Below are 21,234 nucleotides of genomic sequence, written 5' to 3' on the forward strand. Positions count from 1 at the left end.
CTCCTTGGTATGGACAGCCTGCAGTTTCTGCTCCTGCACTAGGTTGGAGTGCAGTTTTATTTTGCAAGCCACTCTGAGAGCCTCTCAGGGCCGTAAAGCACTGAGCTTCAACCGTATGCCATGAAAGCCTTGAGAATCTGCACTGGACTTCAACTGGTGGATAAGTAGCCGGTCTAAGGTGGGTCTCAACAGCAGCTCTGCCACCACCGTAAAAAGTGTGTGTTTGCGTTGAACGTGTAGTAAAGGTGGAAGACTGCTGCTCCAGAGCAAGTGATCAGTATAACTATTGGGTTGTTGTTTTTATTTTTATTATGTATTTTGTGGTTTTATAGCTTGATTTTATTCTGTGAACCACCCTGAGACCCCCCGGGTATAGGGCAGTATATAAATTCAAATGATGATGAAGATGATAATATAACTAAGTAATTAGACATGTAGGATAATGAGCAGGACACAAGGAAGGACAGAGAGCTGCAAGGAAAGCCTCTCCTAGAGTTTCCATACCTTCAGCAAACTCTTTTAAAAAGAAAATAATGAACATAAGTTAGTCAAGTCCATTAACTTGAGTGGGTCTACTCAGAGTGAAAAAAGTGCTAAATAACACAGTAGATTTTTTTAAAAGTTACATTATCTGCAACTTTAGCACACGCTTTCTTTGTATGGAGAAGGTCCCAGGTCAGTCCCTCAGATCTCCTGAGCTAAAGCATCTCAGACTGCAGGGCTGGAAGAAAGCTCAGCTCAAGATCTTGGAGAGATCTCCTGAGACAACAGGAAGAGGGATCTAATTCAGTTATAAGACAGCTCCATATACTCAACCAAGAGGAGTAGACACTTTAAAACAGCATGATTGCCGAAGAATCCGATCGCTATGCTGGAAGATGATCAAGAAGGTGAACTCTACAACCAATATTACATGATGTGGCTTTTTCACACTTCCACAACCCTGGCGTTGTGTTTTTGGAAAGGAAACGGAGAGGGAAAGGAAATGCAGGCAGGTTTGTCTCCCATTTTGGGGTGCTGCATTCATAGAATCATAGAATTGCAGTGTTGGAAGAGACCGTGAGGGTCATATCTGGTCCAGTTCCAAGGAGGTGGAGAAATATTAGAGGAAGCACAGATAAAACTGCCAAGACTCTGCACAAGAAGCTGCAAGGGGCAGGCTAAAGCAAGGCTAAGCAAGGGGGAATTCTCCAGGAAGCGTCCCATGGAAGGAGGTCAGCTAGTGTTCTGCGCCCAACAGGGCTTCCCACGGCCCAGAGAGCCAATCTCACCTCCAGAATGGACCTCCGGCGCTGAGGTGTGTTGGGATGTGGGGCAGGGCTGGCGGGGGAGCCCTGTAGCGTTGTGTAGCAGTCAGTGCAGACACGGTTGGGCCGGTTGTTGTCATACACCAGGCGGGCCCGGAACTCTGAACATTTCCCACAGACAACCTGCAGCGAGTGGGCGAGAGGAGAGGAGCTGTCACTTGGCTCCAGAGCCAGTTTATGCACCCAGAGGAATGGAGGGCTCGAAAGCTTTTCCTGGGCAGGAGCTTCTCGGGCTGGCCGAGGAGAGTGGATTCTCTGAATTTAAAACAAATCCCTGCAGGCTAAAAGCCAGCGCGTTCAGGGAGAAGAGCCTAGCCCCTTAACCTTCATCCTGGAAACATTTTTTCTTAAGTACAAGATTCCCCATGCCCCAGTTGGGAAGCAGTTAAAAAATAACACCCAGAACAAGCAAACTTATGCCTGCAAAAGAACGTAACCATCTGAGTTTCCTAAATGTGTGAACTAGCCAAGACAGAGTTCTCAGGGCTCTTGGGGGAGGGAGTTGGCATACAGAGAAGAGTCATCCCCATGTGCCATCGTACCACATTAATTCTTCCCCATAAAAGAGTGTGTGTACATGTGTCGGTGTCCAACTCTGGCCATGCCCAGTGGCATGAGGAACTGCCTCATGTGGCCCTTCGGCTTTCTCTGCCTCAGACCTCTCTCCGAATGCACTGAGACCTCGTGGCTAAAACAGGAGATGAGTCAGAATGGGGAAAATTCCCTATAGGGAGGCAGCTTTTTAAAAAACAAAAACAAATTCTACACTCTGGAAAAACGGTTGCAGGGGAGACACCGGCATTTAGACCAGACTATTATGGGTTGCATACCTCACCCTCCCCTCCAAAGGGGGCTGCTCTCAGTAAAAATAGAAAGAAACAGGGGTGACACTTGGGAGTGGGAAAGAGACGACCCCCCTGCTGGAAAACACTCACATGGCCGCAGGCCCGGCAATGGTGCCTCCGCTTGGTGAGAGCATTGAAGGGCTCCTTGCACTGCATGCACAGGGTCACCTCTTTTTCCCGGATGGGCGTGGGGGCCCGTCGCCCCAGCTCACACCCCTGTGGGGGAGGGGAAGAAAGTTAATAGGTTTGCCCCACGAAGCAGAGTCAAGTCATGCAAAATTAGAGAAAGCATGCTAGTGAGCAGAAATTATACACAGTACAGAATTCTGAGGTTTTTTGTTGCAGGAATTGGGTTATCTTTGTGGTAGTTCCCCCTCCCCTCCATTCTCTCTTAAATGATCCACATTCAATCACATATTAAAGCACACAGTCTCATCAAACACACCAAGGCAGGACTTACAGGCGAATTGGGTGGCGTTTCATCCTCGCTGACCAGCTGCTTGCATGTCTCCAAAGTCTGCTCGTGTTTCTGAATTGTTGCCTGTATCGCCTGATGGTTTTAACAAGACAGTGTTAGTGGCCACAGATAAATATGCCTCTGAACTGGGAAGTAAAGCAGAACCCCAGCCTGCTTCAACGAGGAAAAGGACAAGAAGGCAAGGACCAGCAGGTGTCCACACATCTCTCTAATCCCAGTTTCAGTCTGGCGCATACTGGTGGGCAGCTCAGGGAGGAAACAGCTACCCAAATCTCTCACAGAGCTATTTACTGTGGGCTTCCTATTTCCTCTGTCAAGCAGAGACTCAGGCAGTGGTGCAAAAGCACAGATCTGTCATGCCACCGGATGCATCGCAATGTGTGAGCGCGCTGTCCAGGGCCGTGGTCTGCTGCACCCTCAAATGCACACCATGTGATCCCATAGGCAAGTGGGTCTTCTGGCCCACACAGCATTATCAAGAAGGCTGACTCGGCACAGAGTCATTCTGCACCACATTATTCTTAACTGAAGAAGCCTGGTCAGCCCTGTGACCCCTAACGTTTCTGTTGGATCTATGAAAGCCATCCATACAAGCATCAGCCAGAAATCCCCACCCTCTCCATTGTTAATTAAAAGAAGGATCTCTCCCCCTTCTCCCAATCCCCCAAACCAGCATCAGAAGGATTTTGCAGAATGGGAAATGTAACTACATGAGATAAGGAGCCAGGTCCTCTATTTCAGAGGCAAGGAAGCTCAGGCAGCATGGCCAACTGCCAGGGCTGATGGGAGCTGTAGTACAACAACCTCTGGAATGCCCAGATTCCCCATCCCTGACAGTGATAAAAGGTAGGTGAGAAAGGCCAGCAGTTACCTGGATCCAGTCTCGCTTCTCCTCTTCAGTCCTAAGGAAAAATGACAAACGTTGGAAGGCATGTTAAGGAGTTATTTTTCAGCAGACTTAGGGGAGAATACACCGATTCACTTGATCTGGGATGGTGGGCAAAGGAGGAAGGAGGTGAATGGATTCAGGGCTCTCACGGGAAGATAAGAAGCAGCAGAGGAGAGTTACTGGGATGGGCAAAGCCGCGTCGCCAGATGAGGGACAATTTTTACAGCTTTGAGAAAGGAGAAGCTAAGTGACTGGCTTTGCTGGCTGTACCTGGCCTGAAGTTCTAGGGATCGCTGCTTCCCTGATACAAGGAAGGTCCTGGGCACATTGAGGCTGCTGGTCTCTTTCAGCTGCAGAGTAAGGAAGAAGGAGGACACAAGGTGGTTCAAAGACACACGCTTAACCTTCAATCAGCTACAGCATCAAGAGCAACTTCCCTGTGCAAACAACTAATCATATCATCACACATCGAACCCTGCTGTGAGAACTTCCCCCAGCTATCTCTAGATTCAGACACAATTTCTTGGAAAAATGGTTTCCATTCTTAAATACCGTTGACTCAGTTAAATAGGAATATAAAAGACCACTCGGATTTTCCTCAGTGTTTAAGAATACGCTTCTGTTATTTCTGTTTTTTTTTTTTTTTTTAATTAAGCAAATGATTGTATTGCTCTTTATTGCAGATTTACCTAGCTTCTTGCCCACCCTAGTGGTTTTAGGTTGTTTTGCATATTCTTGCTTTTTTAAAAGCTGATTCTAAGCAGCAAGGATGTTTGGTTGAGAACATAACGGGGAGAAAACACATTCCAAACACATTCCACTGTGAGAAAACACATTCCAAATGCAGTCAGTTCACCTATTCAGATCAAGACATAAGCACACAAGACTGTGTGGTTCAGATGATAGTCTTGACTTCTGTTCGCTGTAACCACAGTCTGACCCAAACACATCATGCTGTTTTAATTCCCCCTTCCTGAGTCAGGAAGATAAATTACCCCGGCCTGGAGGGCAAGTCCTGTCCTTCCCTCTACCCATCCTGTTCCATGTCCCTTGTTTCAACCTCGAGCAGCTGATAAAACTCCAAGAGCTTGCTGGTCAACCAGAGATTGAGATTTGCATAGTTCTCTTGTCCCCTTAATGCCTTCCCCTCTCACCTCCATCCCCTCCACGTCTATGCGAGCACGGACTCCGAATTTCTGGCCTATGAGACGCAGCTTGGGGACGCAGTACAGCAACCAGTCGTTGAACTGGAGAAAGAAAAGGAGTTAATGGTGACAGCATATGGTGCAGAGGGCTTCTTGCTGTGCCCTCTCCTGAGATAGGGCAGGTGGAAAAGGACAAAACCCCAACATCTCTTCTCACCAGGATCAGGTACCGGTCTTGTGTGGTCCCGTTCTTGGCAGAAAGCTTCAGGATGTGCCCTTCCTTGATGAGCTCATTGGTGGGATTCACTATGTCTTCCTCACCTCCAAGCAGCTCGTACACCTTCAGCAACGAGTGCATCCTCTCCTGGAAAGGGGTACAGATCACTGGCAAATAACTCATATATGGCACCCAGCTCTACTTGTTAAAACAGGCAGGTGGGGAGAGTGTTGGACTTGAAGCAGGTAAACTCAGGTTCAAATCCCCAGTTGGTAATGAAATTCAGTGGGTGATCGTAGGGCAAGTCAGCTATCCACTCTCTCTGTTTAACTCACCTCTGTCCAAATGGCCCACAGGGGTTGAAGGGGATATGGATCCCTCCCCCAGGTTGAATAAAGCCCCCCCCCCCCCAGCGTGAACCTACTCTACCCAATTTGTGGTGACCTCCTGCATCAGAGAAAAGAGGACCCAGGCATCCTGGCTTTCAATACCTCCAACACTTACCATTTTGCGGATGGCTGCATTGGAGTGCTCTGCTGCTGTTGCAATAAGTTCTAGGGATTCTGGCCGTGAGGTGGAGAAAAAAAGAAAAGGAGAGTCTAAATGGCTAGGCTGGCCTTACTCAACACAGTGCCTCCAACTGAACTGAAAGCAGAAACAATGCTTAAACATGTGTCTAAATAAAACCACGCAGGTGGGTTACCATAATATGGGGCTACAGGTTCACCACTTAGCTCAGGAATTTCCAACTGGAGAACACAAAGTGAGATCCAGCTCGCTGAGGTGTACTGCCTGGTCTAACCAGTTGGGGGGCTGTGGCTTGGTCACCTACCTCTTATTGCAGGGGTGGGGAACATTTTTCAAATTGAGGGGGGCCAAAACTCTGCAACACACACACACATCACTCTTCACAGCTGCTCAGCTGTTTCCCAAGCAGCTGGGCAGCAAAGGGAGGGGAATATCTCTCCCCCTCATCCGGCTCAGCAGAGCAGTAGTGAAAAGGGGGCTGCTCCTTCAGAACCTGGCATGTCAAGGTGCTCCAGTGCTTTGAGGCAGAGGCGGCTCTCAGCGGGCGAGGGAAGTCTTTGAGGAGAGCTGCCATTTTGAGTGACAGCTGGAGAGGAAAGGTGGGAAGAGCACTGCAAGGCTTGGAAGAGAGCAGAGAGCGTCGGACAGGTGCTCCGATTGTCCTCCAATGTTTGCACTGCTTTCCGCCACCCTTCAGTTACCTTTCAAAACATCAGTTCCCCAAGAGGGAAATTTAGGCCGCTGCCACGGTGGGCTGGCTGGTCCAAAACTCTTTGTGGACCAGCTCTGGTCTGTGAGCCACCAGTTCCTCACCACTGTCTTACTCAAATTTCCAGAGAAAATATCCCACTGACTAGGGTTTTTGATACTCTGGGAAATACTGGGGTTAGTAAATCTCTGCTAGCAAACAAGACTATGGTTTTACAGGAAATGCGTGCTGTGGTTCTCCCCGCCACCACCCCTTTTCTTGTATTTTTATGCTGTTTTTATTTTATTTTTCTTGCCATGAGATCCTTGGACAAAAAGTGGTATACAAATTCAAACAAAGAAACAAACACCCCCCTGCAATTATTCCCGGCAGCTCTACTCACTCTGAGCATCCTTGCAATCGGGCGAGTCCTGAGGCAATTTGAGGAGATAGTCCTTCAGCAGCAGCTCGTAGCGAGGGATTCTCTGGACCGGTTCCAGCATGTGGTGCTGCAGGGTCAGGTTCCCACATATCTCTTCCCTCTGCAGAAGAGAGTGATCTCTAGAGAGCTGTCTGCCTGGCTCTCCTCCAATGGCAGCCCGCCTGCTCCCATAGGGAACCGAGACTCAGGGAACCAGAGTAAGAGTTTCCAGAGTACGGGGCAAGTCTTCATACAGAGGCGCGAGCAGCTGCTGAGACACGAGCTTCTTCCCCAACAATTCCTTCCAAACACTCCAATTTTGTTTAGATCTTACCGTATTTTTCCTTCTATAACATGCAGATTTTTTCTCCTAAAAAGGAAGGGGAAATGTCTGTGCGTGTTATAGAGCGAATGTGTGGTCCCTGGAGCCAAATGGTGCGAGGGGAGGCAAAAAAAAAGCAGGCAAAAATCGCGCGTCTCCTAGAAGGGAAAGCTGAAAAGAGGAAGTGGCAGATTTCCTGCATTCTGCCTCAGGGTCTTACTGCCCACCCTGCTCTGTTTCCTTGCTGTGTTTGCTCAAACGGAACAAAGAGCAGGGAAAGCCCCTCCCCTCCAGGCAGAGGGAAAGCAGAGTGTGTCTCTGTGCTCCGTGCAGGAGGGAGAGAGAGAGAGCGAGCGAGCGAGAGAGAGCGCGCGAGCTGGCTGGCTTGGGTGGGTAGGTGAGGGAAAACTTTTGCCTTCCTTTCCTCCCTCCCAGTTATACCCCTCTCCTGCATTCTTAGCCAGCTGCTTCTCTGCACACCCCTCTGTGCTCCTTGTCCGTTCTGTGTTTTTCCTTCCCTCCCCACTTAAAATGTGGTTAAAAAGCATGGATCCACATGGATCCTCAGGATCTTTGCATTGGGTTACCCAAATTCACCATCAGATCACATAGCATGTCCATGGCTACAGCCTGCCCCCCCAAAATCACACACCCACTGTTGCCTGGGGCTGCAATGGTGCAAAAACGTGGGTAAAAAGCATGGATCCACATGGATCCTCAGGATCTTTGCATTGGGTCAGCCCAAATTCATCATCAGATCACATAGCATGTCCATGGCTACAGCCTGCCCCCCCAAAATCACGCACCCACTGTTGCCTGGGGCTGCAATGGTGCAAAAACGTGGTTAAAAAGCATGGATCTACATGGATCCTCAGGATCTTTGCATTAGGTCACCCCAAATTCACCATCAGATCACATAGCATGTCCATGGCTACAGCCTGCCCCCCCCCCCAAATCACACACCCACTGTTGCCTGGGGCTGCAATGGTGCAAAAACGTGGTTACAAACCATGGATCCACATGGATCCTCAGGATCTTTGCATTGGGTCAGCAGCCCAAATTCACCATCAGAGCACATAGCATGTCCATGGCTACAGCCTGCCCCCCCAAAATCACACACCCACTGTTGCCTGGGGCTGCAATGGTGCAAAAACGTGGTTACAAACCATGGATGCACAGGGATTCTCAGGATTTTTGCATTGGGTCAGCCCAAATTCACCATCAGATCACATGTCTGTGGCCACAGCATGAAGCACAAAAATGATACATCCACTGTTTCATTCAGAATGTTTTTTTCCCTTGTTTTCCTCCTCTAAAAACGATGTGCGTGTTATGGTCAGGTGCGTGTTATAGAGCGAAAAATACGGTAATTAGACCCCAAAGCCCCTCCCTCCACATCCATGTTGAACAGCAGGGCTGGGAGGAGGGAAGGGCATTCAGTGAAGCAACTCCTTACCCTTTTGCAAGCGATTTATTTTTCTTTCCTGTGTCGGTACTTAAAACATGCTCGATTAATAACGTTTTAAAGTGCTTTTGAACTCAAGAAAAATTGCTGTATAGGGAATAATACAACTGGAATGATAACTTAATTGCGCCACCTGGGTAGCTCCAATGATGAGGCTGCGTTGTTCCCCTGCCGTTAACCTGAAGCGCTTGCTGCAACGCTAAGTTTGAGATCCCCCTGAACTAAGCTGACCTGCACTTCATGGATGATGCTCTTGAACTGTGCCGAGCGCTCCATCCAGGTGTTGACAAGCTCCATGGCACGGTCAAAGTTCTTTACATATTCGCCATACATCTTGAGGAAAGGGGCCAGTTTCTGCAGGATATCCCCGATGCGCGGGTGCTGGTCCCTGGGGAACAGAAGCAAAAAGTGTTAGGAAGAGGAGAAAGGTCCGAGACAGAAACCGAGCCGCCCCATTCACAGGGTAGGAAAGCATCAAGATTCTATCTGCAGGACCAACTGCAGCCAGAAACCCAGCCAGGGTTGTTGTTGTTGTTGTTGTTACTACTACTACTACTACTACTACTACTACTACTACTACTATTATTACAGGGACCAACTACAGCCAGAAACCCAGCCAGATGGGTGGGGTAGTAATAATAATAATAATAATAATAATAATAATAATACAGGGACTGGGAGTCAAAAACAAACACCCAAGCAGAGCTCAGGAATCCCAACATGAGGAGATTCATAGCTCTTAACATTCTCAAACGGGTGCAAATCAGGGACAAGACATAAGGGAGTCATGGACACTAAACTTTCTCTATTAAGTTACGCCGCGGGCTTGCATCTTTACTGTTCTATGGTTCCCTGCAAAGGGTGAAGTATTTAGGAGAACAGGACATGGGTGGGCATGTTGCTTGACTCCCACTCTCATCAGCCCCAACCAGCCAGGCTTGAGAGATTGAGAGAAGGACAGTGAAGCAAGAAGGAAAACAAGCACTAGGCAGAAATTCCCAGGCTCAATCCTGGCATCTCCAGGTAGGGCTTGGAAGGACTTCTGTCTAAAGCAACGCTTCTCAATCTTTTTCTGACCATGGCTCCCTTCTGACCTTGTTTCCTTCCTGTGGCCCCCCGTCCTACTGGACAGCTTGGTGCGCCGAAGTGGAAGGGAGAAGGAATCAGAAGCGACGTTGCTGTGGAGTGCACATGGAGATTCCTTCACTGGGAAGCATGGCTACTTCTCTGTTCCCTCTGCTTCTCTGTTTTCTTTTCTGCTTTCTTTTCTTGGTCACCTCTCTGTTTTCTTCACTTTTCATTTCCCTTTATGGCCCCCTAGTCTCATGCCTTGCCCCCCCCCCATTTACACGATTTTCACATGTGGCCCCCTTGGAATATCCTGCGGGGCCCCCGCTTGAGAAACACTGGTCCAAAAGATTGCAGTGTGTCACATAAACAAACCTTTGTAGGCAGTCGCACCAAAATGTTAAGCCAATGGAATTGTCCTCACCATTCCTCCATACGTTTCTCCAATTCTGGGAGCAGGAACTGTTGGTGGAAGCAGTAGATTGAGCAGATGTTGGCAAAAATACCCATCACCACGTCCACCGGGAAAGAGTTTCGGCTGCGTGCTTCCTCCAGCAGACGTGCGCAGAAGACCTAGGAGGTGGGAATGCATTTCAGCAACATAGGAGAGAGTCCCATCAGGCCCAGTCACCATGGCCAGTCAACAGGAATGATGGGACTTGAAGGCCAGCAACACTTTGGCCAACAGATACCATTCTGCCCTGTAAGAAGGCTAAGAGTAAGGGAAGCAGGCGGAGACATCACCAGAGCCTGCGCCAGTCAAGTTGTCCCCTCCCTCTGTAGGGCCAATCAGCATCATCTGCCCTGTGAAAAGGACAAAGGGTCTGCTTGTGTTTGTATTTTATCTGTTGGGGAGTGGGTGGGAGAAATGTAAAACTGTAAACCACCTTCGGTTCCTTGGCAAAAAGGTGGTATATAAATCCAAAGGGAAGGGAAGGGAAAACCCATGCTGATTCTACACCAAAATCCCTTTTCTAGTATCTGCAGCTTGGAAGAGCAGATCCACAATCCAAAGAACAGGGCTAAGTTTTCCAGCAGGTTTTCCAGCTGCTGCAGTCGGGCATGGCTTGCAGCACAGATGCTATATTTCGCCTGCAAAGGCTTCAGGCGGGGAAACTGTGGACACTCAATAGCTCTTTTGATATATTCCGTTGTATTTTAGGTACCTGGTCCAGCAGATACAGGCGAGACACATAGGCCTTTTCTGTTTGGAGAAGCTCGTTGGCAATTCGGAAAACCTTTTGTGGAACTGTCATCTGTCAAGGGGAGAAATTAAAATCTCTGTGGGGAACTTAACAAAATCCAATCTGCCCTGTACTTCATGCACCCGTGAAACTGGGCGTGAGATTAGCCCACTTTCCCCCTCCTCTCCAAAACACTTTCATATCTTCTATGGCCCCCACTCCTCAGCTGCTGGCCTAGAAATGACTGTGAAATGCACACTGCACTAATTCCTTGGTTCACTTTCTCACAGCCACTCAAGGTGGATAAGAATCCCCGCTTCTCATGGAATCGCAGAGTTGTAAGGGATCTCTGAGGGCCATCTAGTCCAACCCCCTAGATGCAGGAATCTCAACACACAGTCTCCCATCCCATCTGAAACCATACTGGACTCTGCTTAGCTGTGCAAATCAGATAGCAGTGTTTTACCACCCTGTGAATCAAACCAGGCAGTGAAAATATTCTGAGGAGTAAGTAGTGCCCATTAAGTGAATTTCAGTCCATCAGAAACAATCCTACCCTCAGCACCTGAGCTGGCATTAAGTGAATTTCAGTCCATCAGAAACAATCCTACCCTCAGCACCTGAGCTGGCATTACCAGACAAGGATACGACCCAGATTCGTATTCACTAACCATTCCTGAATCACAATACAAAAGTGGACAAGGCTGCTCACGCTTCCACCTCTCTAATCGATGTGTAACCCCAACCCACCCCAGTCCCCTGTTATTTATCCCCCAGTTTTGCTTCTGACCTCAGTAAAGAGCATCGTATTCAGGAAAAGGCTTGGCAGGAGGCATCAGCTGTGTGGGTAAGCGGGTGATCACACTAACACCCAGGCATGCCAGTCCAAGTCTCTCACCTCCTCTGAGTCCTGTCTTTCTGCTTGTGGGGGAGGGAGCTCCGGTAGCAGCTCAGCCTCATCCCCACTGCCATCGTCCATGTCACTGTCCACTTCGGAATCCCGAGTTGAGCGGCGCTTGATGACAGCAGCAGGCACGGGTGGCCCCGCTCCCTCTCCTGTGCCCTCGTCAGCCCCAAAGCAGATCTCCTCACTGTTAGATGGGGAGCTGATGCTGTCAATGCCACTGTCCCGGTTGGCCAGCTTCCCACCATCGTGAGACGGCAAGCAGGCAGCAGCACCCGCAGGCTCTGGCCCTCCCTCCAGAGCCAGGAGGTCCAGGAGTTTGTGAGCCAGCTCTGCCGATTCCAGTGAAGTCGGGCCATCTAGCGAGGGCTCCATGGGACCTGTCTCGGGGGTCTGGAGATCTGGACTGGGGCACGGCGATGGGGCCTGCTCGACAGCCAGGATTACAGGTTCCCTGCAGCAACAACAACAAATCAAAACACAGACAGTCAGGCTCTCTGGGAAGAAAGTCTCTAAAGCAAGACCTGCTGCTTGTTCTAGTCTCACCTTGGAAAGGGAAGTAGAATCTAGTGCGTTGGAAGTAAAAGAAGTAACAGCCCTTGACTAAAAATAGAGTTAAGAACTGGCACACTCCATCAGTCCAACTATCCGTCTGGCTTGGCATTCTGTCTTCTGACTCAAAGGCTAGCCAGAGGCCTTAGGAAATTAACATGTAGGACAGGATGCCATAGCTCCCTGCTGTTCATCCGGAAGCAAAGTGTTCCAGAGCACTCTTCCAGTTTGGCTGTACCGCCAAACTGGTGGCACTCCCTCACAGTGGCTATGGCAGGAAGTATAACATCAGAAGGGAGCACCAGCTACATTCCCAGGGAGGCAGGGCCTTGCAAGCTACTAAAGCACCCACCTCTCAAACTTCTCAATGAGGCAGGAGACGGCAGATAATGGTCCCAATCCATCCTTTGGCAGGGGGCTGCGGCTTAAGCGGGGATCGGCAGGGAGTGGTCGCGATGGAGGTGGGGGGATGGATTCAGGGAGACGCAGTGGCTGGATACTCTGCAGATGGGCTGGTTTAGGAGGGACTGGAAAAGCAATTCAAGTTATTTTTTAAAAGCACACATAATATATGGATGCTATACACAAACCCCCAGCAAAGACAACTGACAGAAGGTTTGTTACCATCAGGTAACAAACAACCAAAACCCAACAGCACCCTACACCCAGCCCATCTCCTTCTGCCACCCTTTCTCTGGAGAAAAGAGTCTGGATCCTGCCCTACCTCTGGTAGAGGAATCTGCCATACACAAATATGAACATGTCCTGCACTGGATTTTATTGCCAGCTGCTTTTGGAGCCAAACCTGACTGAAAAAACAAGTCTAAATATACCCTACTATATATTTTGAAAAATTGTTTGCTTGTCTGCTTGCTTTGCACATGCTGTAACCCAATTTTGCACGATGGTTCTTGAGATCAAGGAGAAGGTTTTTGTCAATTGGACACCATTTTGAATCAAGATGGCGGACCAAACCTTTCAAAACTGCACCACCAATTTGGAAACTGCACTGTTTTCGTTCGAATTCCCAAGCAATGCCAAGCACAAGGCTGTTAGTAATGAACAAATAAATCAGAACCTCCCTCTTCTAACAACTGTGTTTCACCCCACTTTCTCCGCAGGGCCTGATGCAAGGAATAGGAAAGCCACGTGCTCTGTTAAAGCCAGTTTGCTCTGCTTGCAGACTTTCTTCCTGGGAAGTTCCACAAAGAGCCTTGTTGTGATGGGCTCACTGGGGGGTGAAGACTTGCCTATATACCTTGTGGTTTTGGTCCTGGGGGTCGTTTGAGTGGCCGGAGTTTGGCCACTTCTCCTTCGCTGCTGTCAGGTCCTGGATCAGAGATGAGTCGCTGGGGGGCTTCTGGAGAGCGATGTTCTGGACTAGGCTCCAAGGAGAGGCTCTTGACCAGGAGCCGAGGGGGCTGAGCAGGACCTAGGAGGAAGAAAAAAACACAAGACAAGATAGTGAAACAAAGGCAACCCTGCAGTATCCACTCTGTTGGGATGAAGTGGTTAGAGTACTGGCTGATGAACAGGGAGACCAAAATTAAAATCCTCACTCAGCCATGATTTCAGCTAGTCACTTTGTCTAACCTACCCCACAGGGTAACAACCTACGGATAAACTGAAGCACAGGAACCATGTACACCATCTCAGGTTCCTTGGAGGAAAGGTAGGATATTAAATGTGGGAAACAAATAAACAAATAGTAGCCTCAAGATTTCCTCAAAAAGTGTTAGCCCAGGAGAGAACTGGGGTGCCTTCAACAAGGGTGGAAGCAAGGGTTGACAGCCTGGAACAGCCTTGGCTCATTACGTATAATAAGCCAAGTCGTATAATGCCTAAGATAAAAGTCTCTAGGCGTTTAACTCTTTACATTGAAAGCAAAATAAGGATTTCATAACTCTGCTTTGCAGAACAGACTTGCGAGCCCATCATAATGACTGATATGACACTTCTTCAGAGATCAGAATTAGTTTCCTGGCCTAGTTGCATCACATAGAAAAGCTGCAACTACTGTTTTAAATAAATAAATAAACAAACAAATAAACAAACACACACATTTGTGTCTCAGTTGTGCTTCTGAACTGCTCTTTGACTGTAATAATAAATTATTGCTATTACACACATTTGTGATTAAGTGCCTTTCCATAGCAAGCTCAGAGTGACTATTAAGCAAATTGAAATCACAAAAGAGCGGAAGAAAAATGCATGGCTCTACTTTTTAAGAAATAAAGTCATGTTAAAAGCAAATATGAAAGTAAAAGCTGCAATAAAATATATGCAGTCTTAGAAGCCAAAACAAGTTAAGAGATGCCAATTAAAAACTAAATTAAACAAAGAAGGCTTTTTTCCCTACAGACAATAAAGTATTTACCTTGCTGTAAAAGAGGAATGATGGGGGTTGGCAAGTCTCCCGAGTGAGATGGTTTCACAGAAGAGTTTGCCAACCACTGAGAATGTCACCTCCCCCAAGCACTACTGGAAAATACTGCCCTAAAGAACACAGAGCTTGGAGAAGACTGTATGGTTGAAAGGGTTTCTCAACGTATCTTAGACCATGAAATTTTAATGCTCTACTGCTAATAAACTCCAATTGATCTCAGAAACTCAATGGTAACCAGTGCAGGCAATGCCCCTTCATGCTCTGGCCTGATCCAGTTAACGCCCAGTTCACAAGCCATGGGACATTTTCTACCCCACCTACGTCAGAGATGCAAGCTGATGCAGATGTCAATGCCCAACACAGCAATAGCAGAGCTTATTGTGAGACAGAGCTATAGGGCCAAAAAGGTGGAAGGAGGCTGAGGCTGCGGATCCCAGCCCAGAGGACCCCCTCAATATTGGGTGTTCCAAGAGCAAAACTGACCCTTTCGCAAGGCAAGGTGAATTGTCACCTTGTGGCAATTTTGGGTTCCATTAAGAGAGAGATACAGAGATCCTAAGAATGTAAGAAGGACGCTCTTGGACCAGACCAAAGGTCCATCTAAACCAACATCCTGATCTCACAATGACCAACAAGACGACTATGGGACCTCAATGCAAGAGCCCTCTCCCCACTTAGGATTCTTAGTAACTGATATACAGAGACACATTGCCTCCAACAGTGGAGGTAAAATATAGGAATCATTGCTAGTAGCCATTAATAGCTTCATCCTCCATAAATTTACTGTTGTAAATTTTATTGTTGTTAGCCACCCTGAGCCCGGCTTCAGCTGGGGAGGGCAGGATATAAATAAAAATTATTATTATTATTATTATTACTTAAAGCCATCCAACTTGGTGGCCATCATGTTATCCTGTGGGAGGCAAATTACAGACCCTCCAAGTGTCCCTATTTTCCAGGGACAGTCCAGGATTTACAGAAGCCATCCCACTTCATCCTGGAATGTCCCTCTTTTCCTTAGGATGTCCCGATTTTCATCAGAGAGATGTTGGAGGGGATGGTAGGACATCCCTATTTACATCGGACAAATGCTGGAGGGTGTGAATTCTATAATTTAACTGAGAGGAGAAGTAATTTATTTGGTTTGTTCTGAATCTCTCAACATTCAGCTTCACTGGATGGCTCTGAGTTCTAGTAATAGGCAATATGGAGTAAAACGTCTCTCTAACCACATCACACAATTTTTATACACATCTCTCATACGGTACACAGTATTCCAAGTGTGTACACACCATATATTTGCACAATAGCATTATGATATAGGTAACATTATTTTCAGTGTGGCGTAATCGTTAAGAGTGTTGGGGCTATAACTTAGAAGACCAGGGCTCGAATCCCCACTCAGCTATGAAGCTCACTGACTGACCTTGGGCCAATCACAGTCTCTTAGCCTAACCTACTGTTGTTGTGAACATGAAATTGGGGGGGGGGGCAGGGTGGAGAAAGAACCATGTATACCACCTTGAGTTCCTTGGAAGAAAAAAGTTGGTATATAAATGTAATAAATAAAATAAAATCCCTAACACAGAATTGCTTGTTTTCACAGCTGGGTCAATACCTTCATCAAGCTATAACCCCAAGGTCTCGTTCCTGGTCAGTCACTGCCAGTTGAGATCCCACGAGTATATATGTAAAATTATATTCCCACCACCATGTACACTGCTTGATATTTGCTTACGTTGAATTGCATTTGCCATTTTTTCTGTCTATTCCAGAGGCACTGTGTCCCAATTTTCCGCTTGGGGTAAAAACATGAAGTGCTGCCTTGCCCTGCCACCACACTGCCACTGCCAAAGTGTCCCTTACCTAGGGAGCGCAGCAGTGGTGCAAAGCTACAGAGGCAGGTTCCAGCGAGATCTCTCTGGAAACCAGTGCTGAGGCTGCATTGATGCCACCCGTGGGGTGGCAGGGCGGCTGCTTCACCCTGACATGTGGGTAGGCCACTCCTGTCCCTTCGCTTAGTCTTGAGAGATTCTCTTGCAGCTCATCACCATCCCTCTTTGCTTCAATGACCCTGAACAATTTGGTTTCATCAGCAAACTTTTTTTTTTATAAAATATTTATTAAAGTTTTCAGAAATAATACTTCACAAAACAAAAAAGACAGAAAAAGCAAAAATACAAAAATACAAAAAATACAACAAAGTAAAAACAATTTAAGAAAAAAAACACACAAAGTTTCCATTTACTTGTTTTCTTTTAACTTCCTTTTTAGACCTCTTCATACCTCCCTTTCTTATATTCCAGTTCAAATTGTTTGTTCAGCAAATCCTCACCATTGATTCTCTTACTTATTTCAAAACATTATTTTCCATATCTCTTAAGCATTACGGCTGAAAACCACTTAATTTCTATCCAGCATCATTCTAACATTCCTTAATTTTACAATATTTCTGCAAATAGTCTTCAAATTTCTTCCAATCTTCTTCCGCCGACTCTTTTCCCTGGTCTCGGATTCTGCCGGTCATTTCTGCTAGTCCCATATAGTCGATCATCTTCATCTGCCATTCTTCCAGAGTGGGTAGATCTTCCAATATTTTGCGATGAGTATTCTTGCTGCTGTTGTCGCGTACATAAAGAAAGTTCTATCCTTCTTTGGCACCAATTGGCCGACCATGCCCAGGAGAAAGGCCTCTGTTTTTTTCAAGAAGGTATATTTAAATACCTTTTTCATTTCATTATAAATCATTTCCCAGAAAGCCTTAATCCTTGGGCACGTCCACCAAAGGTGAAAAATGTACCTTCAGTCTCTTTACATTTCCAACATTTATTATTGGGCAAATGATAAATTTTTGCAAGCTTGACTGGGGTCATGTACCACCTATAAATCATTTTCATAATATTCTCTCTTAAGGCATTACATGCCGTAAATTTCAAACCGGTGGTCCATAACTGTTCCCAGTCATTAGCAAACTTGGCTACCTCACTGCTCACCCCTAACTCTAGATCATGGGTAGGCAGACTAAGGCCCGGGGGATGGATCCAGCCCAATCCAGCCCACAGACGGTCCAGAAATCAGCATGTTTTTACATGAGTAGAATGTGTCCTTTTATTTAAAATGCATCTCTGGGTTATTTGTGGGGCATAGGAATTCGTTCATTCCCCCCCCCAAAAAATAGTCCAGCCCCTCACAAGGTCTGAGGGACGGTGGACCGGCCCCCTGCTGAAAAAGTTTGCTGACCCCTGCTCTAGACCATTAGTCCATGACTGCCAAGCTTCCTCACGAGTGGCTTTGACGAGAGACTTTATCTTTAAAAACAATAATAAAGAGTTCAGGTACACAATGTACCAATGGAGAACAATCCAGAAGGAGGTTCCCCGGCACAAGGCTCATTGAAATGGACAAGAGCTGCAGAGAAGCATGACCATTTGGATTCTCTGCCTCAAGCTCCAAAATGTCTTGATCCAACCCTGGTCAGGAGACACAGTTCCTACCCGCTTCTCTCACAGAATAGTATACACACCCGTCATTTGCGACGATTCTGAGAGGTGCACCTTTACCTGCTAGAATTGCTATCCTCAGCTCTGATATTTTTTTATTAGAGAATGTTTGATAACAAATCAATTCACAGACAATGAAGCAGTATACAGTGGTACCTCGGGTTACATACGCTTCAGGTTACAGACTCCGCTAACCCAGAAATAGTGCTTCAGGTTAAGAACTTTGCTTCAGGATGAGAACAGAAATCGTGCTCCGGCGGCGCAGCGGCAGCAGGAGGCCCCATTAGCTAAAGTGGTGCTTCAGGTTAAGAACAGTTTCAGGTTAAGAACGGACCTCCGGAATGAATTAAGTAACCAGAGGTACCACTGTATATCCTTTCCATTGGAATCATGTCTGCATAGACTCCCTTCTTTTCTTTTCATGCCTGGCTGAGGGTAAGGCTAATGGCAAGCTAACAGAAGTTTTTATCACAGGAATCTCTCACCGTGAGGTGGGGTATGCTTGTAATTTTGTCATATTTATGTTCTTTTGAGCTAACCTTCTGAGTGTGGTAAAACAATGGAGGGAAACGGACCATGTTTATTTTGCATCGAAGGGTATCTAAAGGCATCTCAAGGCAAAGCTAGGCATTATATTAATTTTTGTTATGTAAAATGGCAGCTATGGCAAAGCCTGCAGAGCCTCAGGACTCTGGGGGGTGGAAAGAAGTTTCTGTCTCTCTGTCTGTCTGTCTCCCACTTCTGTGATCCCACCAAAACTCCCTGAAGCTGCTATTTCACTTGAAATGCAAACAGCACAGATTTTATCTGGACCATGAAAGGGGGGTGGGAGAGAGATAGGGTGTCAAACTGCCTCTCCCCCAACCCCGTGGTCCTGTGGCTGCTCAGGTTTCCCCACAAACACACCCCAAAACACACTTTAACATGCAATTCACACCACATCTTATTAGGTCCTCAATTTCACTGCAAGGAGCATGCTCACAGGAACACATAAGGAATAATTACCAGGAGAATGTCACCTTGTAACATGAGCTACATGTTAAGACCAGAAAATGATGATGATGATGATGATGATGATGATGATGATGATGATGCAAACATGGCTGTCTAAACAACATCAACAACAAAGCCAGGGCAGAGTGTGTTTGTGTGAATATAGATCAGAGCAGTGGCATGGTTAGATGGGAGCTTTGGTGCTGTGTCCCCATCATGGTCCTATCAGAACTGGGCCTCCTGCATCTGCTACTTGCAGTGGGGAAAAGTCCCCCTTGGTGCCAATGGGAGCTTTCCTCCCACTGCAAATAACGAGGGACCAGGTTTTATTATTTCTTTCTTAAATTTGTATGTGCCCCTTCATCTAAAGATCGTAAGGTGGTTCTGATTGGGATCAAAACAGGGGGGAAAGGATTAAAGCTAACACCCTCACCATGACCTCAGTCTGGCTCCACACAAATCATTTACTTATTTTAAAAGTCACACAAGGGCTGAAGACATGAATAACATCATAACTAGTTTGGTTCCAAGCTGTTGATAATATTCCAAATCCTTCACTTAACTGAGTTGGAAGCCGAGAGATGCAATTCCACCTAGATGTCTTGCCAGGGCTTGTCCCAGGGAGAAGTTCCCAACAGGATTTTAAATAGATCATCTCAGTGTTTCTTCTCCGTGCAGCCTACCTTAGAAAACTAGGAAATTAAGCTCTCTAAAAGGTTAAGAAATTGCACCTCTGGGCACCCTCCCCGTTCCATATAATCTTCTGTAGGGTTTTGAAATATACAGAGCAGAAACAACCTCAACTTCAACTTGCCTCCTCCAAGCCCCAGAGGCTAAGTAAGGGAAGGATTTCTAGGCAACACCTCCATGACTCAAATACACCAGCTACTCCAAGAGCAAGGAACTGCTTCCTTCTATTTAGGAATATCTGAATAACGTTGTGAGAGAACCCCTAGTCAAAATGAGAAGCGGAAATTATGGAGTTGGGGGTAGGAACAGAAGAAGATGGTCTCCATTTTGGCACTCTGTGGCTTAAGTCACTGTCCTAGAAGGCTTAGTGGACAAACCAATCAAAATGCCAAACTCCAGAAACTTTATTGCCTCTTAAGCAAGAGCAGAACAGCAATAGGAAATGCTTGATGCCACCCAGATATAAGCAAGTGCCCCCTTGTGACATTCACTGGGGTAGAAGAGAAGGGTGGAGAAAGAAGCTTGACAAGAGAGACAAAGGTTAGTTTTCCCATTTGTCCACTGTTAAGTTGTGGGCAAACATATCAGACGACACTGCGATTCTTCCAAAGCAGCTCTTTATTTGTAAGCTGGGACAGAACTGAACTGAGGAGCTCAGTCAGCCTGCTTATATAGAGCTCCACTAGAATGCAACAGTAACCATTTTCTGTAACTAGCCAATCACTGAACGTCACTTTTGATCCTTCATTTGCATACAAACTATCCAATCACTGAACGTGACTTTCGATCCTTCATTTGCATAACTATTTACAGTATTCCCCTGCTGGCCCAGGGTGAGAACTTCAGTACATAACATCCACTACAATTTATTAGTCTTTCAGGACTACACTGAAAGCCTGTGAAGACACACAAAAGGCTTCGGATGGATTCAGATGAACATTTTGCCACAAATCTGTACCAGGTATGCAGTTAAAAAAAAAAAAATCCATGCCACTTGGCAGGATGATACAGGCAACCATTTTCCACATGGCTACTGAAACAGTGTGGTGCATTTATCATGGATAATGTTCACTTCTATCCACCTGGAGTGTGTTTAGTCACACAATTCTGGGTAGAAGAAAACATTCATATGGATTTGTCATTGGCAGTGTGGCTTCTCAGCTAGAACTCACAAACATGCACAGGCATATAGCAGAAAGAGAAGAGAGAGAAAAATATTAGGTTGTATCCAATTAAGCTATACCAAGAGCAGACTCAGGGATGTGGGTGGCCCTGTGGGTTAAACCACAGAGCCTAGGGCTTGCCGATCAGAAGGCCGGTGGTTCGAATCCCCACGACGGGGTGAGCTCCCGTTGCTCGGTCCCAGCTCCTGCCAACCTAGCAGTTTGAAAGCACGTCAAAGTGCAAGTAGATAAATAGGTACTGCTCCAGTGGGAAGGTAAACGGCGTTTCCGTGCGCTGCTCTGGTTCGCCAGAAGCAGCTTAGTCATGCTGGCCACATTACCCGGAAGCTGTACGCCGGCTCCCTCGGGCAATAAAGCGAGATGAGAGCCGCAACCCCAGAGTCGGCCACGACTGGACCTAATGGTCGGGAGTCCCTTTACCTTTACCTTTAAGAACAGACTCACTGAAATGAATAGACCTAAGATAGT

At 46.8% G+C, this 21,234-nt stretch overlaps 1 protein-coding gene across 1 annotated transcript in view; it reads right to left on the minus strand.

The window, feature by feature from the left end:
• The window catches only part of FGD1 (FYVE, RhoGEF and PH domain containing 1), a 46,891-nt gene that overhangs the window by 2,331 nt on the left and 23,326 nt on the right, over positions 1 to 21,234 (minus strand). The window contains exons 2-16 of the mRNA XM_083718734.1: positions 13,272 to 13,445; positions 12,366 to 12,540; positions 11,456 to 11,915; positions 10,540 to 10,629; positions 9,798 to 9,946; positions 8,537 to 8,693; positions 6,501 to 6,639; positions 5,386 to 5,444; positions 4,882 to 5,028; positions 4,674 to 4,766; positions 3,790 to 3,869; positions 3,502 to 3,532; positions 2,613 to 2,702; positions 2,243 to 2,368; positions 1,272 to 1,430 (exon numbers count right to left, since the gene is read on the minus strand). Of these exons, the coding sequence (XP_083574860.1) occupies positions 1,272 to 1,430; positions 2,243 to 2,368; positions 2,613 to 2,702; positions 3,502 to 3,532; positions 3,790 to 3,869; positions 4,674 to 4,766; positions 4,882 to 5,028; positions 5,386 to 5,444; positions 6,501 to 6,639; positions 8,537 to 8,693; positions 9,798 to 9,946; positions 10,540 to 10,629; positions 11,456 to 11,915; positions 12,366 to 12,540; positions 13,272 to 13,445 (2,129 nt within the window). The remainder of the gene's footprint in view (positions 1 to 1,271; positions 1,431 to 2,242; positions 2,369 to 2,612; positions 2,703 to 3,501; positions 3,533 to 3,789; positions 3,870 to 4,673; positions 4,767 to 4,881; positions 5,029 to 5,385; positions 5,445 to 6,500; positions 6,640 to 8,536; positions 8,694 to 9,797; positions 9,947 to 10,539; positions 10,630 to 11,455; positions 11,916 to 12,365; positions 12,541 to 13,271; positions 13,446 to 21,234) is intronic.

The sequence above is a fragment of the Podarcis gaigeae genome (genome assembly GCF_964106915.1).
Source record: "Podarcis gaigeae genome assembly, chromosome: 17".
Lineage (NCBI taxonomy): Eukaryota > Metazoa > Chordata > Lepidosauria > Squamata > Lacertidae > Podarcis > Podarcis gaigeae.